A 27,543-nucleotide genomic window follows, 5' to 3' on the forward strand; every position below is an offset into this window, starting at 1 on the left:
ATCAACGCTGTGTTTTTACACACGTGTATTATGACGTAATGCGTGCTGGTCATGAAGTTGAGATCACCTCTAAAACTGGATTTCTTCTCTAGAATTGAAAGGGGAAAATTCAATTTTGTGCGTCATAGCGTCTCATCAGTAAACAGTGGAAGCTGTGTTTTTCCCTTTCTTTTGATGTTTCTAAAAGGAATGGCTTGCCGTGGCTTAAAACGTGTTGTGTTTTGTGAAAGGTACATGTACACGTAGGTTACAGAGCTGGGTATGTAGCTCTATGGTTACAGTAATTGCAGTTTTGCATTGATTGTCATGGTGGGTGTCGGTCACTTCACCCCATCCCCACTTGGCCCCATTTCCACTTCGCTTCTTTTGTAACAGAGACATAGGCCAAGATGCAACATATAAAAACATTGACGTTTGAGTACCCAAATAACAGTCTGACGGTCGGTGAATCCAACTTTAAAAGGCTAAAACAATGCTTCCGATTTCCGGACCGACCCAAATTTTTCGCCCTGACCGAAACATTTTATTGGTAACTTAGAAAAAAGAAATTTAATAAATATAAGAAAGACAAATAAATCCTGTTGTCCTTTCTGTCTTCACAAACACCTCAGAACAACATTTCTAACGCTTGTGTTTACATGTTTTCCCAGTTACATTTGCAACATTTGAAAACAAACCTCTGTTAATTTCACAAGGTCTCTTCGTCTTTTGCTGTCGCTGTAGTAAAAACACGTGCGCAAAACAGGTAACCATGACCATTGAGGAATAAGGAATGATTGAGACATTGCTCTTATCCTAGGGAAGAATTCCATACAGACATCACTGGTTTTCCCTGCAGTAATACATGTGCTTCAGCCACCAGAGAGCGATATTTTGTCTATAAAGTACATGTAAACAAAATTAAGCTAGGAAAGATTGAAGCATTTACATGTATGTACGAAGAAAACAATTGGAATTTTTCAGACCAGTGAAATTCATAGGGTTTGTTCAGAGGGTGTCAAGTGATAACCAGGTGTGAACTCTTGCTTGATCTGTGAACTAGATATAATAGCCATCCCATAGAAGTTCTACTCCCAGACTACCTATTTGTCATCTGTTATGTGATTTGAGAGCATTTATTTTTAATTTACTGAAATTTTTCAGGAATAAGGAGAACATTGACACTTCTGTGATCAAATGACCACTGATCAAATTAATGCATTAGAAAATCTGAATTCAGAATGAAGACCAACAAATACAAATTTGTATTCGTACCTATTCTTTGCTTTATGTCTTTTCACCATTGTTGCAATAAGTAGCCTTTATTGAGATAATGCATGAAAAAAGTGACATCAGATTGTCTGAAACATGTGATGTTTTGTGACTGTTCTGCATAAAACGTAATAATAAATTTCAGTGGTAATTAATATTCATACATGTACAGATTTCGGTCAGTATTGTATCAACGGCAAGCAGTATGCATCCCATCAAGCCATTGCCTGCGACCTCCAAGGGTGCAAGCCACATCACTCTTACGACCCTGGCTGGTCAGGCTCTGTGGTCTAGGCACTGGGGGTGTGTTGCTGTCAGCCATACCTTGTGTGCCACTCAGCAGTAATGATAAACATTCCTCGGCCCATCAAGGCTCTGCTACATCACTCCAGGTGTGACAGATTGCAACCCTGATATTTCTTTACTCGGCTTAATTTTCACTGACAAAAATAGCAAGTTCAAATTTTTACATTACCATGGTTAAAATTTAAAATTGATTGCTCAAGTTATGGTTTGGAAGGCACAATCAAGTACATGTATTTGGGTTTTGGAAACATCAGATGTTTATTCCAAACGTGAAATTGGAAATGTCTTTTTCATGTATCGAATATGAAATTCAGCATGCAGCTGTAGGTCATCATACATATTGTTCCTTCATGAGCATACTTGTAATGATTACCTCCTCTACAATTATTTATTCAAACAATTTGTCCTCCCTTTCTATAGTGGTTTTATTAATTGATTTTCTGTTCTTTGTGTACACTAATTTAGACTGTCTCAAGAATGTGAACAGTAAATGTACACGGAAGTTTAAAACACTTCTCAATACACTTAATCCCAAAAGGATGTCTTATATGGTTTGACATTAAAAGAAGAGTAGAAGGCTGCACAGAAAATGTGTCCAAGAAAACTTCTTCACCTGGACAGTATATCTGATGTCTCATAATAATGCCATCCTTAGAGCGATGCAGGATCCTTAAGTCATCATGAGCTGATCAAGAATGCCGCCGCCATCGCTGTTGATTCATCTTGCATACTTCTCACTCATTCTGCCTTGGCAGCTATCTCACTGCGTAAGGAATATGCAGAGGTAAGCTCAAAGAATACTGCATCAAAGTCTTTTTCCCTTTACCTTTCTATCGCAGCACAATGTACAGGCGTCAAGATTGAAAAGCCCTAATTTGCCAATAGGTATTTGTATGCTTAAAATTGCCACACTGGCTGTGTAAGAAGCTACAACTATGCAGTAACTCAAACACTTGAAGGTGTGATTTCGCATGACAGCTATGAGGTTTATGGATAGTTTTTGTGTATGCTATTGCTTTGTCTAAGTTATTTGGAGACCAAATCTCATATCATATGCTCAGGTTTTTTTGTTTTGTTGTGTTTTGAATTTTGTCAGTTGCAGCAACCAGATTATCTTTCCATTGTTTGGTTTAAATAATGTGTTCATATATATTTTTATTATTAATGTACATTTATTTGTTACAGATGGTGACATCATTGAGATTGCTGTTGGAAGACCATGCCCAGTTTGTTGGCACACCTGCACAGGAAGATGACCTCTGGCAAGACATCATTCATCAACGGGTAGAAATTGACAACAGAATGCAAGCAATCGAGGTACCAGTACATGTACGAGAGCAGTTGAAAGTAGGGAACGTGTGGCCTACCTGTTGGGACGTACAAGTATGGCCATGTTGGAAGGGTTTTGAAACTCTGAGTTGTAGTGTTGAGGTTCAAACCCTGTGCTAGGTGATACACTCCAACATTGGGCAAGTCACATTACTTTCATATCCCTCTCTCCACCCAGGAGTAGAAACAGGTACCTGTGAGGACAGAAAGGGTGATTGTAGTTGATTGCCTGGTAGCACCCGAAATGGTTGCAGTGATGGTTGTGTATTCCCTGGGGAGGTGAGATGGTTCATAGGAATGTTTCTTGGCCCATTAGGGCAAGGATAATAACAACTTGTCTTCTGCTTTGCCTAGGGGCTCAGCTTAGGTCCTGTTTGGCAGGCACATGCAACTTTTCCACAGGGTGTATGCCACTAAACGGCTAAATTTCTATGCGCGAGTGCATCGATACTTTTATGAGCCCTTGGGCTATTTACAATAAGAGGTGCCATAATTGGGACCAACCAAAGGGATAAATGACAAATTAGAGACTTGTAGCTCGGGGAATTTGTTCAAAGAAACTTCAAACTGGTACGAATCTTGCATATATGTAGAAACTGGCAGCTACATTCAGAGCTGAGTGTAGAGTTATACCCCTATGGGGGGGGAAGGTTTGGGAGAAGGTGAATAAAACAAATCTGCATGGCTAATCCTTTTAAAATGAAAAAGAAAATCGAAGTTCAGGCTATCATCTTAAATTTCCAGTGAAAACGTAAAGCCACCCTCTTCCTGAGAGTCATCAGGCAGCTCTATTTCTGTCTGATTTACTCCGTTTTCTATGGGCGTGTATTTAGTATAGTGCAACCCTGATCTCAGGCAATTAACTAATTTTCTCATACTGGAAGATTCCATTTTGTGCTGTTAATTTGGAACTATAGAGCCTAGAGTCTAAAAAATTCTAGACTCTACAGCAAAATTTCTTCATCCTTGATCTGGGATAATAAAGTCAGGCCAGTCCATTCTCACTTCCCACCATCCTTTCCAGATGAAGAAAGCATGACCTTGTCTAGAATAATGTTAAACTTCCGTAAAATCTTTCATTATCCTTGTCCCCCTCCCTGCCATAAAATGATAAAAGACAAATGAAGAATGATCACGAGTTGGATTTAAAAAACACTCATTTTACGAGATGACATGAAATGTCCCATTCAACCTGGCTTCACCTCATGGAATGGAAAATCCCACTTGTCACCAGGTGAAATTATTTTTTTGTATCCCACAAATATGAAATATCTATTTGTTTTTTGTTGTATAAATCCTACATTACTTGCATAAATGTTGCCAGAAAAAAATCTGTGCTTCACCTATGAGTTCAAAAATTTCTTGTGACTGTGAAGTGAGACTACATGGCATGGAACTTCCATTTTTGCATGTTGGCTGTGCCATGCAATTCAGTTACACATGATCGAATATCAACAGTCATAGGGATTTATTCAGGCATCAAATATTTTTAAAGTTTTGAACACCCTTGCATGGCAGTTTTTTTCTCTTGTTGACCCATAGGATGCTAATGTTATGCTGACATCAGCCATCTTGGTTGTTGAACGAGCAGCTGAAGCAGCATATCAGGCAGGTAAATGGACAATTTAATCTCTCCACTTTTGAATTTTTCTCTTGAGATTATTTCTTTAAAAAATGGTTGAACATGATGTTGAGTTTTCTGTTTTCACTTAAGTTGTGAATTAGAGTTATAAGTTGTTATAAGCTATTACTTGTTAACCCATACTAACATTTGCAAAGATTAACAAACTTGATCCTGAGATATCATAGTTTCCAAGGCTACCTTAAATGTGCCAACTGTTAACTTATCACTTATTCTAGTCTAAAGGATCATTTTGCAAACTCTGTATCTTGCAATGTGGAAGAGAGTATTTGAAAGTATCATTTAAATGTTAGTCTTTCACCCCAGCAGCCCAAGAGTGATGCTTAACTGTTCTCATATTCCGAAACTCTTCAGTTATTCCTCTCAACTTTCTTACCTGTTACGAAGAGCACTGCTTGCTTTGTTAACACTGTACAGTGTATCCGCTAGGAATTTGCATACTGTGTAATGTCCCAATTTTGTTCCAGTGCTACGACTGAACTAATACACTTCTGCAAATAGATTGGGGCTCTGCATTTACAGGTTTGAGGGAACTGGGTAACCAACTGAAGTTATATGGTTACCTGGGTAGATTTATTAAAAGCAAACCAATAGATGTACTTGTACAGGTAGTTGATTAAGATCTGCATGATAGTACCATAATGTTATATTGATACACCCTACACAGCAAGATAGTGTGAACAATGAGCTTTACAGGTGTCTTTGCGTCATTCATTTTGGTAGCCTCTTCCATTTTTTTTGTTGTTGTCTGTGCTTCATGTTGGAAATTCTCAACAAGTGGAATTAAGAACCTTTCTCTGTTTATTGTCTCAGGATTACAATGCAATTTGTAAAGTTGGCAAGAGAACCTTTGTTGAATAATGTAGATCCGACTCCTAGCAGGATTGGCTGGGTATCCAGGTAACCAGTTCTGGTGCACTGCCTTATGTTGTTGCATTGTTTTGCTAAGCAAAATTTCCAAGGGAGGTATGTTTAATAAGATCAGAATAAATTGTTTCCTGTCTTTTTAGATGCTGAGCTTTCTGCTTTGACAGCTGGACAGCATCTTCAGCTAGTTCAGGCCCAGCTGGCTGTGGCGAGCAAAGTCTCCCAGAAGGCCAAAGAGCAGCTGGCTACTATGCAGGCCCAGATGATCAAGGCAGCAGCAGCAGATGGAGGAGACAGCAACTTGGAGGAAGTCCCCAGCTGATGTAGTGAGAATGGGGAAGTTCGTTGCAAGGAGTACAGTCCTTGGGGAAATCTGGGCATAGTGACAGAGAAGGTATGGACATGGCACTACTTTTGCTGCTTGGAAGTCGTCATATGCTCAGGGACACTCTCCAAAGCACTTTCACAGTTGCATGTTGGGGCAGCATGTCACCTCGTGGTTAAGGTTTTGGACTCCTGATCATGGGGTTCAACATGAGCAGCTGGTTACAAATCGTGACCTTGGGTAAGTTGCTTTGCCCTTACTTGCCTCTCTCTACCCAGATGTAATAGTGGATACCTGTTAGGGCAGACCTTGCTTGCTGCTGACTGGTCTTGTCCTAAAGAATGGGATAATAATTGTAATTATAAAGCACTTCAGATTGTTGGTATGATGAAAAACACTATGAAACGGAACAGTTGGTATCATTGTTTTACTGTGCTTTCAGAGAGCAAGGGTGAAAGGTTACAAAGCTAAAGATGGGTTACATTTCAAGAACCTGCTACAGATTCTTGCGTATGTATTTGTTCTATTCAAACTTTTGCTGACACTTGGGGAAGATTTGATAGTTCAACCGCTGGGAAAGCATCAATTCAGAGTGTCTGTGATATCCTCTGTGATATCCGTGCAGATTTAGTAGCTAATCATGCAAGGTAATTATTTCATGACCTCCAGATTTTGACCAGTCGGGGGGCTCCGAATATTTTTGTTTTGAGATTCACAAAACTCTGCTAATGCCCGGAAGCAGTTGGTGGCAATACTTTTCAAATCAATCACGGACCCGTAAGGAATATTAAGAAATTAAAGAAAATATACAAAAATGTATGCGTGAAATAAATGCAGCATAAAGAACCAGATGAGCAAAAATACGGTTTGTAGGATCAGGATCATGATTAGCTGATCCTAGTAGTTCAAGAACAGCCTTAAAGTGATCGTACTTGAGAAATCCCCTTGTTTATGAGACCTGAGATCTGCTTTGTGTATTCACAAAATAACTTCTGGTGATATTTCCTCTGGCCTTGTAACAGTTTGCCGCAAGGATGAAAGGGGAATGCTTTCCTTACTTGGTTTTGGGGGTAAAAATATTGTCCTTTTCATCTGAAGTCCAGGGTGTCTTTAATCATCGCCCAATCAAGAAAAGAACTAGAGAAGGCAATGAGTTGTGATGAAGAAGCAGTTGAGGGTTCAGTTTAGAAACCAGAAGACCAAACAGTGGACGGATGGCAACTTGCATCATGTCTTGCTTTCGTCACATTTGCTGGGTATCTCAGTGTCCACGTATGTTGTCTCTGGTTCTTCCACGGTAGCTCTGGGGCATCAGGTAGTTGGTCAGTTGATACACTGTGGTTATGCAATGATGTTGCCTTTACTTGTTGCATTTGTGCTTGCAAAAGCCTCTTGGAAAACGTATTCCCAGACACATTTTGAGTTTACTTTAAAGAGGAATATTCAGTTTGTATAAGATGGAATCCCTTTCCATTACTCTTTGCTGCATGCGTTCATAACATACTGGTTAGTAATCTTTGACTTCTCAGGCGATGAGACGTCACCAGAACGCAACACCAGATGCGCTTCATGACGCAGTGCATAAGCCTAGTTCATTTCACATTGATCAATTACCTATGTTGGTGTATAACGGTTTCGGAATTTGACTTGCTGTGTTTATGGCTGCCTCCTCAAGATCCCCTTTCGTTCGGCCATACAATGTGTTCCCCCAACGAGACTTGTGGCGGGACTGAAATTTCTGTGAACTCTTGTCATGTTCTTCTAGCTGGTTCCATGCCTCAATCACCGAGCTTCTTGTCTTAACAGAGAAAGCTTATCCTTATATACGGCAATGCGTGAGAGGAGCTGACTCAGCTTTTCCACTTTTACCGATCCTGGAAATGGGTTCAAGCGACGAACATATTCCTGTCACGAAAACACAGACGGAAAATACCGGTTACAATGAAATATTTTTTATTTTCAGTTTCAAATCGAAAAATTAATGAACGAAACGCACACACACCAAGTATAATGCAAGCAGCCTTTTTCGCCGGTGCGACACGTTATATTAGACTGTAGCGGGCCCAGTGTGACGCGACGCGGAAATGTAGACTGAGATTATTATACTACCGGATCGTAGACCCCACGTCCGTTATGGTCCCAATATTAACTCGGGGTGCAATTTTGGGTAGCCTAGTTAGGGTGCGTTCGCGGTCTCCCCATACAATTAAATTCAGAGAAATTCAGTTTATCAAACAAGGCAGCGGGAATCGGGAAAGACGACAGATTCTCCCTTAAAAAAAGTTATATAGCATTTGATCAGAGGAAAGCGAGACGAGATTTGCGTTCGATCTGGCGAAGCCTCTCCAAGACCGTACGGGCAGTGGCCCATTATTTACACAAATGCTGGTAAACTAAAATTCAAATGATGGTTTCCTAATAGACCCGTATATTTTTGTCGCATTTTTCTGATGTGGATGTCCGATTCTGGGGGTTATTTACATTAAAGTTATTGATTTTGCTCTATGTCTCATACCCATAAAATATGTACTTTTTGCACTTTGGGGGATCAGACTAGAAGGCAAATATTATTTACACGGTAGTTTTAACACATTTTTATCCTTGAAAAAATCGAGACTTTGTAATAGGTGGCCTAAAATTCTTTTCGTGGAGAATTTACATTTTGATACAATTCGAACCTTTCAAAAGAGTGGCAGAGAAAGGCGTGAAGGTATCAAATTTGCTGATGGCTTTTCGCTAGAATGTTTATTTTTTTCCTGCAACTAACGGAAATGAACTATTGAGATGAACTAATGAACCGCAATGTTTGAAAAGCTGAAGCCATTTTCCCCAATGATACGCGTTGACGCGGGGCGCCAAATCCTAGCTAATCAGAGGTTTCGTTCAGTGTGACGTCACTGGTTGCGCCACCTCGGTACAAACATGGCGGCGCACGAGAGAAACAGCAACGAGAGCTTAATACTCGAAGTCCAAAGGCACCCTCTATTATATGACACGTCGTTGAATACTTGGAAAGGTGCTCTCCAAAAGCGAGATGTATGGGAGACTGTTGGGGCGAGACTGGACATGCCAGGTGATGAAAAAAGAAGGAATTGAAAGACATTTCATTCAGTCATATCCGTAGTGGGCGCAGGCCCTATTATGCATGATGAGTTTGGACCTAGTGCATGCACGTATTCGTAGTCGTACTGTACCGTGTACGTGCACATGTGCGAGACACGATACTTGTCCTGGCTAAAACGTACATGTACACTGAGGTAGGCCTACTGGGCCTGTGAAGTACTCGACAGCAGGCCAATACAATAGTCATCGAGGTATGTACATGTACATGTCATGCATGTTGTACATGTTGTATGTGCAAATTCTTTTGCTTGGTTTACTCATTTCAGTGTCACGTTCAGTTGTTTCCTCGATCTTTATGTGGGGTCAGTGATTTTTTAAATCCTTTGGTTCCTTACAGTAGGCTATTTATACTTGATTTTAATTTTAAAATGCTCAATTTGCAAATCATCATTAGGCCTAAACTGATGATTATTTAACAGAAGTGTGAATGAAGAAGTATAAACTCAGGTTAACTCAGGATCTGTAGTCGGTCTCTCTCTCTCTCGTCCGAAGTATGCATCATTTTCTCTGCCTGCTGACTTTACAAGTTTTAGACACTTGTTTTATGAAGCATCACGCACATGTAATTCAAAGGCTTTTCGTGGGGCACAACATGCTCCAACTTTTCACTTCAGGAATCCGTGTTGCACACTTCCTCAAAACCTGTCTGGATTTGATGGTTTTCTTATTATTGGGGCAGTAAAGTAGGATGCATGTTGCTTTGATTTTATTGTCTATTTCTGGATGGAATTGTATTCTCCTGTTGTACAGTTGCTGTCTGGCAGCCAAAATGGTTTCCCTATTCGCTTAGCATATGAAAGTCTGTAACTGAAGATTTGTATACAGTTATTTCTTCCAAGATATAAGTTGCATTAGGTAGGGTTTCAGTAGGAGACAGTGGCATTTCCAACCCCATAACTTGTATGTTCTTGTTAGGATCCTGCAAAGAAAGCAATAACATGATATTAATTTATTAAACGTAAATTATTTTTCTCTTGGTTCGCATGCATCATCAGGAACACAAGCTGCCAAGAGATGGAAAGACATCCGGGATGCCTTTGTGAGGTCCAAGAACAAGCAAAAGATGAAAAGTGGCAAGGCAGGGAAGAAGGTCAAACCGTACAAATACCAACATATTCTGGAATTTCTACAGCCGTACCTTAAGTTAAGAAGGTACACACTGCACATTGCATAATACTCCAGTTTAACCTTAATCGTATGGTCCATTCTAGGGCTGTAATGATTATTCGAATACATGTATATGGATTCTGAATCATATATCGAACATTTATATATTTATATTCAAATCAAATATTTTGAAATCAAAGTGAAATGAATGGGAAAATTCAATTATTTGGTTACGAAATTGCAGTTTGCAGGGATATCTCCGTTACGAGAAAATTTGGATGTAGCTTAATGATATGCATCTGTTCAACAATAAGATCCAAAATGACTTTTTTCTTTAAGATTTTTTTTAATTTTGTAAAATATGTAAATTTTGTTCCCGCTTTGTGTGAATTTAGAACAACTATACATTCCAATCTTTGATCAGTTGGAAGGTTGAATATGTGTACTCAGATATTCATTTATTTGAATTGACTCAGCCATAGTTCATTCCATACAGCTGTTGTTATGCTTCCTCAAAAAGATACCCAGGACTGTATTGTTCTGTGCATCTTTTGCTTTGCCTTTTAATAACAGACAGAGAAACATCACGGCGAATGACGACTCGGATGTTGAGTATGAGATCGCTTGCAGTGGGAGCGATAAAGATAGTGAACTTCAAGGTGAGCCCAGCGAAGCCCGGCAGGATGGCACCACTAGTAAGAACTCATTCACGACCCCAGTACCCCTGCACTCGGATTCCAGGAAACAGAGAAAAGAAGAGTCTTACGAACTCCAAGAGAGACAGCACAGGGCAGTGCAGGGGGACGAAGATGACATGTTCTTCCAGTCAATGGCAGCCATTTGCAAGAAACTACCACCTCCTCTCAGGTCAAGAGTGAAATTCCAAGTCCACAAAGTCCTCTATGCTGCCGAGATGGAGCAGGACACTCAAAGTAGAGCAAGAAATAGTAAATGCAAGTAGCTGGGCATGTTCTAAATACCTACAGCAGCTTACCGTCAGTAAATAACGTTAACTTTGAAACCACTGCAAACACCTTTGATAGTAAAAGTCGTGTTTCGTTCGGCTAGGAGCAGTTACACTTGGATTGGGCAAAATTTGACAAAAAGTTCTCATGGATCTAAACCCATGTTCACATTACAACTGTTACAAAAACTGTTTTTGTAACAGGGTACAACATTCTTTTGTGTAAGTTGTTTATATTAAAGGGTTTTAACGTGTTTTGGGGGGGGCAAACTATTGGTTCGATTAACATTTTTGTAAGTTGTGGTACCAATTATCTCCAGCAGATTAAGCACAAAGAATAGGAGACGGTTATTTTAACAGTCACTCTTAGTTTATTACATGTTTCTTCAATGTACGTGTAAGGGCATTCTTTGTAATCTAATAAATAAGTTTCTGTATTCATGCACCTAAACAGTCTTTTACATACAGGCTCCATGGGTGTGAGAAAAACACTAACCGGGCTGCTGGACCCCGGATGAACCCTGGAAAGGACGTGTGTCCCCCTGTCCCCTTAGCGAAATCCTGCTGTCGTAGGTGAAATAACCGTCCTAAAACTTGCCTTCATTTTAAGAAGGGCAGGACTGAGTGGGGGGATGTACTTAAAGAACGGAACTACTGACTTTTAATCATGGTCTGGAGGATCTTTGTTTATCGTCTATAGCACACCATAATTTTTATGGGAAGCCATCGACCGAAAATGGGCATACCGAGTGGTAAATCCAAATATCACGTGACACATTTGCCGTCAGTCCTTTCCGTTATCGCTTGGTTGGTGCTATCTGCGCATGGTTTCGCCATGCCCGTTGCGTATGCAGTGAGTGTACGTGCTGCCTAGCGAGGGTTGGTGGGCAATATATTTGCTCGAATGTTCCAGCTAACCTCAACGTAATCCCTGTATCTTTCCGAGACGGGATTCCTTATACATGTAGCCTACACGATACAGAAAGTACCTCAATCATCCCTTACAAGAAATCTTTTTACGTAAACAGCGTGACTTATCGATAAGACCATGCAATGGCGACATGAAAGGCTTGCCACTCTATTATTTTATCAGCAAATTATGTCATCCGTGATCAAACTATGAACTGAAAAAAGTAGGAAAGTCTGACGTTTCGAGATTTCTACCCAAAGGCAAAATCAGAAGTTGATACCTTATGACGATAAACAAACGGAAATCATCAAAAATTTTACTTCAACTTTTGTTTCTGATTAAGGACAGATAGACAGCAAGAGACAAACGGGTATTGTTTCATTCCTAGTTCACATGATTAAGGCCTAATGTTTAAATTGTTCTAGAAACACGAACGTGTTATGACTGTGCATGTGCTATATGGGGCTCTGTTAAAACTTGTTGAAGGCCAATGGCTAGCAGTTCACCTCTGTGAAGATGGGTACAACTGCGGCCTCCTGGTCCCATTCCCACCGACCGGAACATTTGAAGTCTCTGAGCGACGCAAACTTTCACTTCCGTTTCTTTGGATTGGTCTCTTTAGCTATACATGTACTACATTTTAATTAGTTGGCTCTGCTTTAACCTTCCAACGGAGGCAGTTTGTTTCCGTTTCAGTCTCCTCGAAATCACATGCAGTAAGTCCAACTTCAGGACAAGCAACAAACACTGGCGCTTTGTTTTCTGTCCCTCTCTCCATTTTCTTCAACTGTCAAATAGACAGCTGATTCCACAAAGTCCTTTTTCCGACAAGAAAGTTTTGTGCCAGTCCAATTAATTGGGTAAAGCCTCACTGGGCTGCGACTGTTTGAGTCAGAAAGTGCAAGAAATATAAGACAAATTTGTAAGGGGTTGGTGACCTATGAAAAAAGACTGTGACTGATTGTTTTAAAAAATGAAAATCTGACATTCCAGGCGCGAGACATAAAATATTCACAATTTCCTCGGCGATTTCTGGCCGAAATTTTGCTGGCAACTCGTGCGACATACTAATGTGTCATAAGTACCAAATCAGTGCGAGTCCAAGAGAAAATTGTGGCTAGATTCGCGGATTTTTTCGCATTTTTTTTGTGTCCCCGAATAGTCGCGAGCTGTCGCAGCCAAGTGAGATACGGCCGTTGTGGGTTTGAGTAGTGCAAGAAAAGGCACGGTTGTCAATGGAACGAACACGTCTCTAGCTTGATTTCCAGTTATTTAATTTCTGACGTAGCCGAAAATAAGTAAACTCACCTTAGGCCTACTGGAAGTGACCTGTTCAAAATCTCTTTAAAAGATGCCTTTTAAAGTAGGTATTATGAACATGGCTGTACATGTATGTATAAGTCTACATTATTACATGCGGACCAAAAAAAACATTCCATGAGCGGCTAGGCTCTGCGATACATACGTATACATGGATATTTTGCATACCTTTTTAGCCCACGTGACTGGATTGCACTGAATGTAAAAATAATACCGCATATGGACTGCTTGGGCCACAGTTACCGCATTGCAGTTTCAACCTTGTAAAAGCGCACGTGCGAACGCTGCATGCTTGACCAGTTTATCTTAATAAGTGATTACCATCACAGCACTATGCACTCATTACCATCACAACACATCGCGGTCCATCCAGCACGATTATGACATCGTAGGAAACTTGGTCTAGATAAATAACATGTACGTGTACTTTAGTATGATCGTTGTGCTAAACCGCGAAATTTACATAGGCCGTATCTGTGAAAATTGCGCATGCGCGATCTACTGGGCAAAACCACCGCTTCTGCTGATGGTTTGCTGGCTGGCAGCACACTGTGATTGTGGTGTTGCACTGTGAAGTATATGACCCAGTAAATCATTCCTGCAATCATACTTACCTGGCTCAGGAGATACCGTGATCAAGCAGGCGGTTCTCCCACGGCGAGGCCTTGCCATTGCACTTCGGCGGGTTGACCCGTGCGATTCCCCCAAATGTGGGGAACTCGGGAGTACAATTTCTGATAGTGGGGACTGCGTTCGCGCTCTCCCCGTACCTTAAATCCAAAAACAGAACAACCTTAGTGGAAAACCATGGAGATAATCGGTCGCTCGCTTTATTCCCATCGTTCACGCGTCACAAATCGGCTGAAGGCGTAGTAATTTCAATACAACAGCCACCTGCCCAATACGATGGAAGTTAACTGTACTTTAATTCTAATGAAATTGTTTATAGTCCATTATTTATAATGATCACACCTACTAAGGCTGCTTAGGTATATGTTGATCAAAACGTACAATCATTTGATAACACGAGAGGGAGAAATATGTTGTAATTATTCGTCCATCCAGTGCCCTGCCTTAGTAGGTTGAGTAGTATGCTTTGCCCGCCGGCGCCTTCACAGTCTGCAACAACGTGTACAAACCAACTACACTGTCCACTTTTTCAGTTATTTCGGACAAAAATGTGTCAATAGAAAGGTTTCGTTAGCGCACGGTTTGAGAGACGACTACGAATAGCTGTAAAACGCGGTAAGCACACCCCAGATGGCTCGTGTTTATGGTTTCGTATTTCATGCACGGTTACATTTAGAATGGTGAGCTTCCGACATGCCAGAGGGCTCTTCGGTGAGGATTTAAAGATGGCAGCGGCCACCCCGACTTGATTGATTTTAGCGATTGAGAACGATGACTTATAATTTTTACAACTTTCGTCAGCAAATGCACCTTTGACCAAAAAGAGTGACTTGCAATCCAGTGTGGCCAAGCTTTGACCTATCAAAACTTACAGACAATCAGTGTTTCGACAAGTTCAGATTCACGAGAGATAACATTTATCGCATCACTAATTTACTTGGTGTTCCAGAAACTCGTACGCTGAAAAATGCTTCGATTTGCAGTGGCATCGATGCTGTCTGTGTAGTTTTAAGAAGATTTGCATATCCAAATCGTCTTTCGGACTTGGAAGAATTGTTCGGTAGACCAAAATCAACTCTGTTTCTAATCATCAACTAGACTGTGGACATCCGATACACTTCTCATCACTATTGTTTACTGTCTTTTGAGAACCAGGGGCTTGATCCAGCACACCTACAAGTTTATGCAGATGCCATTCACAACAAGGGCGCACCTTTACAAAATTGTACTGGTTTTGTTGATGGGACAGTTCGTCCAATCTGTAGGGCAAGTTGTCATCAGCCACTTTGCTAGAGTGGATACAGAAGAATCCATGCACTCAAATTCCAGTCTGTGGTCATACCGTATGGTTTGATCACACATCTCTATGGCCCGGTGGAAGGTCGTAGGCAACCGTCCCATCCCACCTAAAGTTGGGCCAGTCCCAACATGTTGGGCCAGTCCAACATGGCAAAGGTCTACTGTTTTAACAGTTCATTTGAATATACATAGCTAGTGTCTAATTTGAGACCAAAGGTCTTAAGATAGTTGTGTTCATTTTCGACAGTTCTATCATTTAGTTTCAACTTGCATTAAAGAATATCCTAAATGTACCAATCATGTTTTTAAAACTTGTGCCAGTGTAAACGGCATACCATGTTGGGTAAAATGTTGCAAGTGGCGTGTTTGGCATTTTTTTTTGTAGTAGTCAATGTTATGGAGTACTAGTCAAATTGTTTTTAGTGTGCCTGTAAGTACTTTACTGTTAACATACTATCACATAAAGGCACATGTGTCAGACGTTTTTTACGACTTACACCATTACTACTTATACCATATTTACACCAGCAAATAACTCTTCAAGTATTTAGTTGGTGATCGAATATTCAAATACCAGAGTTCATACACCCTTGTGAAAAAAAATATTTCAGGACTTTCCAAGTCAAAAGTTTGATTTTTCCCAGGACTTAATTCAGGTTGGACACGCAATACAATATATCAATACAATATACATGTAGTAACGCAATACAGTGCAGTAAGTGCATACCTACCTGTACCTGAAATAACTGTTACTTTTGTTTTATTCTTCTGTATAACTGGCTACTTACCTCTTCACTTGTAGTGTTTTTGCCTAAGTTTGTCAACTGAAGCTTGAAGAGACGCAGTGGCATCTGCATGTTCCACTTGCTTTGTCTTTGCTGTTCTTCGTGTTTGACTGATCTATGTCAGCTTGCTCGATGGCTCAGCTTCAACAGCAAACTTGTCAGCTGATTGAACTAGTGCATTTATGTCTGCCTGTAGCCTTAGTTTCTTCTTTTTCAGACACTCTATGTTCTCCATCGGTGTTTTCCTTTTTTCATTTTGTTTGGTTTCCATCTGTTTTCTTTGTTCCTCCAAAAAGTACATGTATTTCTGACGTGCAGATGCAGCAAAACTAGAAGTTTCTTGTAGAGGTCTACATGCAGAATACCCCCGAACACTCTCAATGTGATCGCAGACTGTTCTTGCTCGTTTTCAGGCTTGTTTGTTGACAGAATCCTTCTCAATTGTAGCTTGCCCATGAGACACGAGGAGATCCTGCACCGTACCTCACAGTTTCTTGTATTGCTTGTTTCCAGCCATGGCCTCGGAGAACAGAGCATCTACCCTGCTCACATCTTTGAATGGGTCAAAGCTACGAAATACTGAATGACTGTCGGGCTGTGAAACTGTATCAAGACATTCATCATAAGATGAGCCACTTTTGATTCGTTTAGCTCTCACCAGTGCACTCATCAGCTGTTTCATGTTGGTGACACATTCATCTTTGGCTGTGGCCATCTGTACTGGACTGAGACATGCCATGTACTTGACCATCGCATATTTCAGTGGTGACTTGAGCAGAAGCTTGAGTGTGGTTTTTACAAGGAAAAGCTTTGCATTCCCGTTTCACCTCGATGGCCTCCTCGCTGATCTTTGGATTGCTTGGTGATTTTAGCTTCCTCGGTTCTTATCCGGCTGAGAAACCTACATCTACACTGGTGGTATTGCAATGTATTTCTTTGTCCTCTGGATCAAGTTTCATCAGTTTGGCCAGTGAATCTGCCTCCTGTATGAATTCCTTCCTGACAAATCTCTTCAGGAGACCCAACAGCAGTCGCCAGTTCTTGAGCCATGAAGGACATCATTAGCCCGTCGGTCTTCACAAGGAACAGGAAGCAGTGAAGTTTCACCATCATCAACTTATCTTTGGATCAAGATGCTACTGTATCAAATGATACAGTTCCTGGGTTTGGCACAGTTTGGGCTTTCACTTTCTCCACATAGGTCTTCATATCTGGCCATATCTCAGTCGCTTTCTCCGCCACTGGCACATTTTTCACCCAATGATGACTGCATAATTTGGCAGGGAAGACGTGGGATCCAGTTGCTTTGGTGTAGTCTTCTCGTCTTGCTGGAGTATCTTTGAATTGTCTGTACTTGCTCAAGAGAAGTTTCTGAATGGGCCATCCAGAGGCCACACACCCATTTGTAAATGCACCATGGATTGTGTGAAGCCCACAGCTCCAACCATTCAGAAGGGTTTTGCCATACTCGGGTCAGTAGCTTGTCTTGCATCGACTGGTGGAATTTCCAGTTAACATCTGATCCATCCATGGATATCTGGATGAGTTTTGTTAAATTTCAAGCTCTCTGTGCTAACCACCTAATCCAGAGCAGTTGCATGACCCATAAGCACAGACGTGTAGTAGTGAGTCATGGCCTGTAAAACAACATTAATAATGCTATGCTCTTATCCTTCCAATGCCGTTGAATATTTTCATGTCCACTTCCATTGTGAGCACACCTGCAGCACAACAAACAACCAATGACCAGCCTCTGGATTGTCCAGTATGCTAGACTAGCAGCACAAAATAAATGCCCATGTCCGTAGTATAAACAGCAATAACTCCACATTGGCCCAATTCAACAGGTTTTTTCAGTTCTGCCAATCCTTGTTCTAGCAAATGGAATCGGAAAATTTCTGTATGTGGGTAATCCTTATACTCATCTAGGGTCATCTGTTGTCAAGACACCAATGTAGTGCAACTTTAATGTTCAAATCATGTTATTGAACTGACTCCCTACAGAATTCTTGCCATGAATTCCTTGAATTGATAACCAAATTTAACACAAAATGCAAGAAAATACATAGGCCTTATGTACATACATGTCCATCATCCCAGAGCCAAACATGCAGGTCCATCTGTTTCCATTTGGCTTTCTGGTTTAAACTCTCATCAAACAGCACAACAAACCTGCCTTGGTCGCCAATTTTCTTGGATAGTATGTCCCAAAAGTGGGGTGCAATCCTAAAGTCGCAGAGGTAAGAACACTTTCATTCTGAGCAAGAAAACTGTTTAGCTATTTCTGAATCAGCAAAGACTTGTTGCACACCGGTCGATGGATTGAAGGAGTAATGTGACTTGACAACCTTCAGAGTCCAGTTGATTTCCGCCTTGAGACAATCCGAATACAATCCGCTTACAAATGAATCAAGTGAGGCTAAGCTGGTGCTTGACTTTGGCTGCATGGTAGGATCGGCCTGTTCCGCGGGTGGTTGGGTAGGCCTAGCTGCAGAACTTGCTGTATCACTGGTTGTTTTTCTGCTGAAAAATCTCTGATGGAGTAGTCACTCCTTTCCACTTTGTCTGAAAAAGCTTCTTGTGTTTTATTTTCTTTTGCGTGGCTTCTTAAAGCTGGTTCGTTCACCCATGTTTGAAACATCAAACGTCTTCATGCTAAGTTTACATGCAGCTGTATTTGGTATCTCTTTGTAGCCATTCACGATACTCTGGCATTTGCAGCCAACGGTCGTTCAAGGAACATTTTCCCGGCGGCATTTTATCAGTTCTGATGTTAATCTTGAAGAAATCTTAATTCCAATCAAGAAGATTGTGAAGCTATAACATAACAATGTACAGAAATCGAGCAGCGCAGCGATGAAGACGTGACAAGTTTTCTGAGTGTGACAACCAGACAACAAGGTAGTCCTGCACACAGCTGGCGATCATAAAAAATAAACTTGCCCTAGTCCATTCAACGTTAAGGAAAAAGGTTCGACACAGTGACAGTTTCACTTTAACACTCAAACTTATTAGTTTATAATGACTGGAAATATTTAATTACTTATCAAATTAAGTACATAAATTTAATAGAGAATGATTTCATAATTATATCTACAACAGAGAGTTCACCATGGAGCTACAAAAAACGAAGATAAAATGATGAAGATGAACCTCACCCACTCTGATTTCTTCTCCTGGTCAGTCCAGCAAACAGGCATGGCACTATCGCTGGGTATGAACCTTGGTCGTCTTCGTCATCTCCTTAGCTGTCGGTGCTAGAATCATGGATGTCTGCCACTGGAAGTGTCGCTACTTCTGACAGGAGGAGATCTAGGAGTAAAATGGAATTAAAACAAAAAGACAGAACAAGGATGAATAAGACCAAAGTCTGAACAAGATAGGGTGCCTTGTTACTTCATGTATTGTTGTGACCTATACGTATACCAGCTATGCCATATTTGAATGTCATGCACTTGTACAAAATTTTCATATTTACTGCTAAGTGAAAAATACAATTGGACATTACAGACCAGTTTCCTCTGTCAAACATGCTAACCTGCTGGATAAAAAAACTGTACTCTTAAACTTCAAAAACTGTATTTTCTTGAGTAATATGGACCTGCACACCTCAATGTAGTAGCATTGATACGAGTCACTTGTACTCCTTTCAAGGCCACTACATATATAACCACTTCTGGATAGAGTATATGTGACTTACACAGTCATGTAAAATAATAATTGCCCTCGTGGTACATGTAACATACATGTACTTGTGTACATACATGTAGTTTTAAATATCATCACTTTATTCACTTACCAGATTATGGTCTTGCCTTGACATAGTTGGCAGTTGCACTTTTACACTTTTGTAGCAGTTTGACTTTATAGTCCTGTTGATGCACAGGAACAACTGTAGCTCCCCTATATATCTTTGATACAAGTGAATTGGAGAGTACATGTACAGGTGTGCTTAGGTTAGGGTGCAATTCTGTTGCATTTTTGCATACCACACTAAATATTCTCTCATCTTTAGCATTGCTATGGCTTATTGAAAGTATCATCTGCATCAATTTGGGCAGATATTGATACTGAAGTTGACCTGTTGCTTTGTCCTTCATAAATCCACATTTCATCTGCTCTTGTCTCCACCAGTGAGTCCACCTGAGTGTCATTCTGGTAATGTGCAAACTCGGTCTCCATTTCATCCAGCTTGTCCTCCAGGAAGTGAAATCGCTTCACAAAATATGAAACTGATGTGAATGTGGCATCAAGTCTTGTTCTTACATTAGCCACACTAGCATGTTGCAACAGTTCATCATTTAGCGGGAATGTGCTAATCACATAGTCACACACAGTGGTGAAGTACTTTCTCACAGATGCATAAAAGCTGCTCAACTGACTTGATGTCAACTGATGTTCACTTATGTAGTTTCTTACTTCCTGTCCCAAAATCAAGTCAGAATCTGCTCTTAGGTTATCTGGATCATTGTACTGACAGTCAGATAGATGACTGATAGATGGTAGATGGTGCACTGCTCTGTCCAGTACATGGTTTAGGTGCACTGCTCTTAGATATATCAGAAGATTGTCCTCCAGAGGTTGAACTCTGAACACTGACACTGGTACCTGTCTTTCCTTGAGATGCTTTTGGTGCACCACTGCTCTTTGCAACGGAAGTTGTGCTTGTGCTCTTTGAACGTTGACTACTGGTAACAATTGTTCTCGCATTAGGGTTGACAGTCTTTTTCTGTTTCTTACATGCTTGACTTGACACATTTGGACTCTTTCTTTTTCCTGATTGTGACCTATGAGTAGTCGCTACCTCTCTCTTGAAGTACTCCAGTAATGCTGGCCATTGTTCCAATAGTCTTTCTAATGCTCTTTCAAGAGACAGCAAACGTGTGCAGACATGTTTCTAAATTTTGTGGTTGGCAGTTCCACTTATTTGTTGTACACTTGTGTCACACTCCTTTGCCATGTGCCCGGGTCTGTCGCATCTCAAGCAGATCGGGTTTCCTTGGTTGTCCCATCTGGGTTGCCGTCTCGGGGGTTTCCTTACTTTGGCAGATGAGGAGTTGGAACGGAGCTAGTTTAACTCCAACCTCATGGCTGCCATCATCTCTGCCATCTCCTGTTGCTGCTGGACAGTCCTCTCAAGGGTGGCCTGGAGGATTTGCATCTGAGAGGGGTCCTGGGGGATCTGCATCGGGGAGCGGGCCTGGGGGACACTGGCAGCCTTCACACCGGCATCTTCTCCTCTGTCAGCAGCCAATTGAAGGGCCTCGCTGGTAACGTCCCTGAAGGACATGTCTGGTCTCCCGTGGAGTTCCATCTTCAGAATGCGCTGGACCGCGGCGTTGTCTAAACCGGTGACAAAACGGTCCCTCAGGAGTTGATTGGGCCGGTTGACAGCTTCTGGATCTCATTGTCTCAGCCCCCCAAGGATTTCCTGCAATGCCAGCGAGAACTCCCTTAGTGTCTCCGTAGGCTTCTGTCTCCTGCTGTGAAACATCTGCAGGAGCGTCGCAGCGGCTACCTTGTCTCTATAGGTGTCTAGAAGTCGAGCAAAAATGTTGTCTGCCCGACGTCGCTCCTCCTACGGCATGACCAGCACCTCTCGTTTCACCTCCCCTCCCAAATACTTGATCAGCACTTGGGACTGCTGGTCAATCGGTGTGTTCCAGGTCTTTAACAGCGACCACATATCTTCAACCCAATCCTCAACGGTAGGATCATTGACGCTCTGCTTCAACCTAGCCAAGACATTGACCTTAAGGTCAACTGGCACGAAGCTGATGTGGTGGGCTGCAGGTGCCGGTCCACCATTAACCACATTCTCTCCTTCCATGATGTAGGTGCCAACAATCCCACTTCTGACACGTGTAATGGGGGTGGGGGGGGGCTTGTGACCCTTGATTGCTGGCCGGCTGAAAAGGAGAGAACACAGACAAGGTGGTTAGAATAGGCGGTGAATGGTACAGCACTGAAGCATGCTGGACCACACCACCCTGACCAGTACACCACCCCATCCAGGGTCACTCCACTTTCAAGAAGGGGATCTAACTGTCTACAGTAAGCACAGGTATAGTGGGCTAAACCAAGTTGAAACTCCAACAGCAAAAACAAAAAGTGGTTGGGGGTGTATCATACAAAAGAAAGAAAACAATAAAGAGTAAAATTTTAAGGGGACTAGTAAACAAAAAAGGGGGGGCACACCTCTTACATATGCAGGGGGGCTCTTGAGGGTTAACATATAACAAAACAATAACAAGCAAAATATATTACATGTAGATGCATGACATGTACAAGCATTAAGGAACTTGCATAATTATTGTGATTGTACATTTACATGGATTCCATTAAGTTTCAAGCATGTTTTGAGCAGATAAAGGTAAAAGGAAGACCATGCCACAAAACTTAGGACTTACTGGTGATATGCATGCCATTTATTGACAAGCTTATAATTCTAATACATATCACTAAAAGAAGAGAAACTAAGCATGAAAATTTATTCTGGGGATGACAAGAGTATAAACAGCATGGCCACAGCCCTTTTTACTGACAGTTTCACGCCTACCCTTCAGTTCTGCCTTGACATCTTTCCTCAGCTGCTTCCTAGTAGGTCTGTCATCACTGCTGCAACCGACATAAAGGTCAACCCAGTGAAGAGCAAACCGTGGGTCCAACACTGCTGCAAACAAGTACAACTTGTCACAGAATGCATTGTTCTGTTTGGGGTGTCCTTCAAGCATTCTGAAATCAAGCATTTATTTGAATAAAACATTACATTGCATATAAAACTTGAAGAATGGGGATAAAGTGTGCAATATTTCCGTTAGAAATCTAGAGTTTTTATTGTCATTTTCTGAATTTTCATCTGCGAAATCGGCTGGAGAAATGCTTGTTTCCAAACGCAAACATGAAATTCTTTTGAAAATGTTTGATAACCATCATACTATGACGACATGTACTGGCTTCTTTTTTTGCGATTTAAAGATTTTAAGCTACAATAACAGAAACGAAGACCTGTATTTTAAAAGATGAAGATTTCCTCCCCTTGAAACCAACCGTGACCAGTGAAGACTTGTGTGCCTTACGTACCCTACATTAGCAAATATCCCATTGAAGCGTTTGATGAGGGAGCTTTTCAGTGCCACAGCCAGTGGTTTGCAGTGGTAGTCAGCACGTCTATCTTCAATCTGCAACAGCCCAAAGTACAAGGATAAAACTGTGGGTACAACATACATGTAGCTGATACTGACTGCTGATTCCCCCTGGGTGATGTCAGTTGCCTCCATGAACGGCTGGAGCACTTCTGTCAGCTGCTTTAGTTGGCTCCATTCTCTGGTTGACAAGACAAGATGGTCCCACCTTGAGGAGCAGACCTCTGTAAGCTTGCGCTGATCCAAGTCGAGGATGGCTTTAAGGTTTCGGACTGTGCTGTTCCATCTTGTGCTGTTTGAACTTGGTATTGACTTGTCACCAAATGAAGCTTCAAAAGCTTCTTTGAAGACTGTTGATGTGTGCAGAAGGCTGGTTAATTTTGACGCTTTTCCTCTAGTAAGAGCAAGATTCCTGAAATGAAATAGAATGGAATGAAAAAAATTTACATTGTATGTAGATGTATATAAAGTTAAACTCATGTTCATATGAAAAATGAACCACACGTACATGTATGGCCGTAACAAAAACCTTTCAAAGCGAGGAAATCAGAAAACTCTTTAAGTGTATACTGACAAACATTACAGTGTGAAACTGTCACTGAATTCATTAAGGTAAAGTTTCGACAGAAATGCAGGTCTGTTGGACTGTTAAATACTCTTTAGTGACCATAATGAGCATCAATAACAATCAGTTGATAATCATACAAAGTGAATAACTGAAGAGCCAGTAGTACCATTTCTTTCACAAGGTAGTGGTAGCTTGTGTATTTACTACTACAAGTATTGTTTTCCCTACAAATCCTATTAAATCTGTCTTGTGTCAATCAATACCAAGTTTTAGGATATTTTTTGAGAATGCAATTCATTTACGATACGTATGTGCAAATCAAGATTGAGCAATATAAATTGGTTTGTTAAACCGTAGTTCCCAGATTACCTTCCAGTTTGCTTCAAACCATCACCAACAACCAACTGCAAAGTGTGTACAAAGCAGGACAGGCGCTTCCTACAGTTGACGAGCAGCGTTTCGTCGACCTCAGCTTGGTCCCCCTCCTCCAGGTCCTCCCACATGTCACCTTCTTCACCAGAGTCTTCTTCATTCGATGACAGTTCTGCCCCATCTTCAACTGCTGGAAACTCTACCTGTATTGAGGAGTACCACATGCTTTAATACTACTTCACTATGGTTAATGGTTCTACATGTTTCCAATTGAAGAAAGAGAACTTCTCTACAACACAAGTTTGAAAAATTTAGATACAACTAGGGCTATGTTAATGTAAGTTGCATTTCTGCAAAAGCATTGAAAAAATATCTTCCATGAAACGTATTGTCAAATATACAAGAAAGGGTCATATTGACATTACAGGCTTACCCTGAAAGCTTTCTTCATGTTCAAAGCGTTGTCTGTTATATACTCAATTTGGTTCTTTATCATGAAATTCTCAAGAACCTCCTCGAAGGCAGCAGAGATTTTGTCCCCAGCATGGCTGTCCTGGAAACGCCTGCAGCACAGCGGGTACGATTCCAGGTGCAGGGTCCCTGTGCTGCCATCTACAATGTGGGCCGTTATCCCTAGGAAGGACCGCATACGACGGTCTGACCAAATGTCCACCGTTGTTGTGATTTTGTCTATGTTTGCCAGCTTCTTCTTTATTTCCTCCTTGTTCTGGGTACACGTCCTCGGTATAATGGATGATGTGATAGTTGATCTGGCCACGGGCCTGTAACGTGGATTTAGCACACTGATGAAATTTCTGAAGCGCTCCTTCTCCACGATACTTATTGGTAGTGAACAACCAATGATGAGGTCTTTCACCAGGGCATCAGTGATGGCTTTCTGGCGAGGATCACTGATGTCAAAGATCTTCCCTTCAGCCAATGTGGATGCTGCTTCTGAATGGCCAAACCGCAGTGTTGTTTGGCCAGGCTTGAGTGATCCTTTGGTTTGATACTCCTTGTATCTGAAATGACAAATTACATGTACATACAATCTATTATAAATGGAAACTATTTCCCGTGCATAGAATCATTGAAACTCACAAAAAACTGTAATTATAAATTTACTCTTTGAAATTTCCTTCTCTTTAATTTCACTTTCTAGGACATATTATCACTCTCTGATGACCGATGTAACATTTCAAGAGAAAATTTGGGGAGATATTGCACTGAATTCATACCCCCCCAGAAAAAAATTCACATGAACAAAATCCTTGATAAAAATCAATCTCACACAAAGAATTGACTAAATATTTGCACAAATTCCATATCAGAAACTCCTGCGAAAAAATGAGCACAAACACTGCTTTGAGTATCATTAACTGAAGTCATGCAAGTCATGCTGTTCCAGACAAACATTGCCAAGTTGTGGAGGGGCCATTAGACGTTAATAAAAGTGAAATCTTTCAGAACAGAATAATTGTTTCTACTTTCCCCATCTTCATCATTAACTACTTCCTAAATTTTGGCAGGCGTTAAATAACGGTCATTCTATTTAGCGTCAACAAGCGTCAACACATACAACTAGCGTCAACAAAGAGTCAACAACTTCAAAATAACCTCTAAGAATTCAAAAGTAGTTTATCTTAATTTAGAGACTCTAAAAGAAGCACTGAATTTGCTTCCAGATTCACGCAGAAAAATGAAACTTTGGAGGCCACCATCTTTCTTTCCGCTACCACCGTCCACGCGAAAACAAGATGGCGGCCAGTCAGGCTGCACAAGCAGGCCCGAATTTGTCGCTCAAATTTCCACCTTCAAATATCATTTTCGATAATATAATATGTTGAATATGACATGCAGGAGCCTTCCTAATATTGTAAATATAGCCTAAAATATTTGTATAGAAATGCTTGGATATTTAGTTGATGCTTTGTTGACGCTCATTGATGCTAAATAACATGACCCTAATCATGATACTTACTTCATGGGGTGCTTCTTCCGCAAATGCTTGATGAAGTTTGATGTTGTCCCGCACTTTTCCGTGATACGAGTTGCACAAAACAAACAGGATGCGCTGTAGCGTTTGATTCCATTCTGCACAAATTTTGATATTCTTTGAACCCAAACTGTACAACAGTCGATGCAGATGACATGGCTACAAGAACAAGTGATCTGGCTAGCAATGTCACGATCACTACACGTGCGTTGCAGCAGTTGACACAACGTGAACGGCGCAGCAAAGTCTATTTTCCAGACTCAATAATTCACATGCCTGTGATTTTCTGTATGCTGGGTTCGTTGTTAGAATTTTCGGGCCCAGGAACCAGACTACCAATGCCCAAGTGAATCGCGGGACCATTCTGGAGTACCATAATATAATTCGTGTACGTGATTGGTTAAGTATACCCACAGACGGCGAATGGGTCGTATACGTTAATGGTCCCACATTCGGCCTTCTTTTTGTCAGAACCGTATTGAATATCAGGTCATTGGAGTCAATATTTTTGTACCTTATTTTAACTGCCGTGGTAAGTTAACTTAAAGGATATTTTTATCGAGTACTGTTAATCGAGTATGAGTACTTTGATGCTCGAGTACAATTTTTGGATGTCGAGTTCCGAGTATTTTGTAGCCCGAGTACAAGAACTGTAGTTTGAGTAAGAGTACTTGGACGCCCGAGTACAAGTACGAGTTCTCTGAAAACAGTACTCGAGTACAAGTACAGAGTACGAGTACTACAACACTGACTACTGCTCACCTCTGCATCATTTTTCTTACTGGTTCCAACCAGTGACTCCATGGCTGCAGCTCAGATGTCTTCTCCTTGCAGATCTTTTACATCTTTCTCAGATGGTTTGTTGTCATCTCTTTTCCGCTCCTCGTCTAAATCGGCAAGTTCTGTCAAAAGCTGGGCCCTTTCATCATACTCTTCATCCGTTTGTGAACTACAGGAAATGACACATTTATGAAACATTTACAAACATATTGTCTTATTAAGCCTAACTGCATCGTCCCCGAGGAGTCAGAGGTTTCCCTTTTTGGAAACACCAAAACGTCCTCAAGTGACAAAATAAAGACTGTCAATAAGTTAAATGGAACAAATAGCACAGTGAAGATTACATTAAAAGACTTCATTTAATAAGGGTCGTATAAAAGTCCAGAGTGCCCCCCCCAAAAAACCCCCCAGAAATGCATCCTTACCTGTATATGCATCCAACAGGTAATTTGCATGTGTTGTACTACTACTGTACATGCAGTAACACCTTGATTTATAAAAAAAAGGCTTTATAAACAATTTATGTGAAGCTGCTCTGAAAATCGAGACGGCCTAAGTATATTGAGTAATTCTTACACCCTTCATGCATTCGTATCCCTTCTGTGATGTGCCTCTCGCACATGGCGAAGGCGATCTTTAGGGTGGGGCTACTGGACCGCTTAAGCACATTTTCAATTGTAACAATCATCAAAAGATCAAGGAAATAGCCAAACCTTATTTTATTACATGGCCCAAACACTTACTTGTTAATTGTCAAAAGCTGAAATCAATAACATTCATTAAAAATATGAATATCAATTAATCAAAATTCCAGCCAAAAGTGG

General features: G+C 41.0%; 2 protein-coding genes and 1 non-coding gene across 4 annotated transcripts; all 3 read left to right on the plus strand.

The window, feature by feature from the left end:
- The first annotated feature begins 37 nt into the window (after positions 1 to 37).
- Positions 38 to 19,049, plus strand: LOC110986051 (diablo IAP-binding mitochondrial protein-like). 2 transcript variants are annotated; one of them, XM_087134591.1, is made up of 7 exons: positions 38 to 230; positions 1,424 to 1,643; positions 2,213 to 2,341; positions 2,743 to 2,886; positions 4,429 to 4,498; positions 5,539 to 5,960; positions 18,961 to 19,049. In XM_087134591.1, the coding sequence occupies exons 1-6, from the start codon at positions 52 to 54 to the stop codon at positions 5,715 to 5,717; spliced, it is 921 nt and encodes a 306-aa protein (XP_086990717.1). In that variant the 5' UTR covers positions 38 to 51; the 3' UTR covers positions 5,718 to 5,960; positions 18,961 to 19,049. The 2 variants fall into 2 exon arrangements, with proteins under 2 accessions (XP_086990717.1, XP_086990718.1); XM_087134592.1 differs by having other exon boundaries at positions 2,743 to 2,874.
- LOC110985793 (uncharacterized) lies at positions 7,622 to 13,914 on the plus strand. The gene is made up of 3 exons (XM_087134593.1): positions 7,622 to 8,793; positions 9,839 to 9,995; positions 10,524 to 13,914. Exons 1-3 carry the CDS (start codon positions 8,643 to 8,645, stop codon positions 10,909 to 10,911), a joined length of 696 nt encoding a protein of 231 aa, XP_086990719.1. The 5' UTR covers positions 7,622 to 8,642; the 3' UTR covers positions 10,912 to 13,914.
- LOC147799578 (U1 spliceosomal RNA) lies at positions 13,751 to 13,912 on the plus strand. Its single transcript, XR_015424950.1, has one exon. It is a non-coding gene; the product is annotated as a U1 spliceosomal RNA (small nuclear RNA).
- Positions 19,050 to 27,543: the final 8,494 nt, after the last annotated feature.

Source organism: Acanthaster planci, linkage group LG03 (genome assembly GCF_054643075.1).
Source record: "Acanthaster planci isolate LZ-2023a linkage group LG03, COTS_SCS, whole genome shotgun sequence".
Classification (NCBI taxonomy): domain Eukaryota; kingdom Metazoa; phylum Echinodermata; class Asteroidea; order Valvatida; family Acanthasteridae; genus Acanthaster; species Acanthaster planci.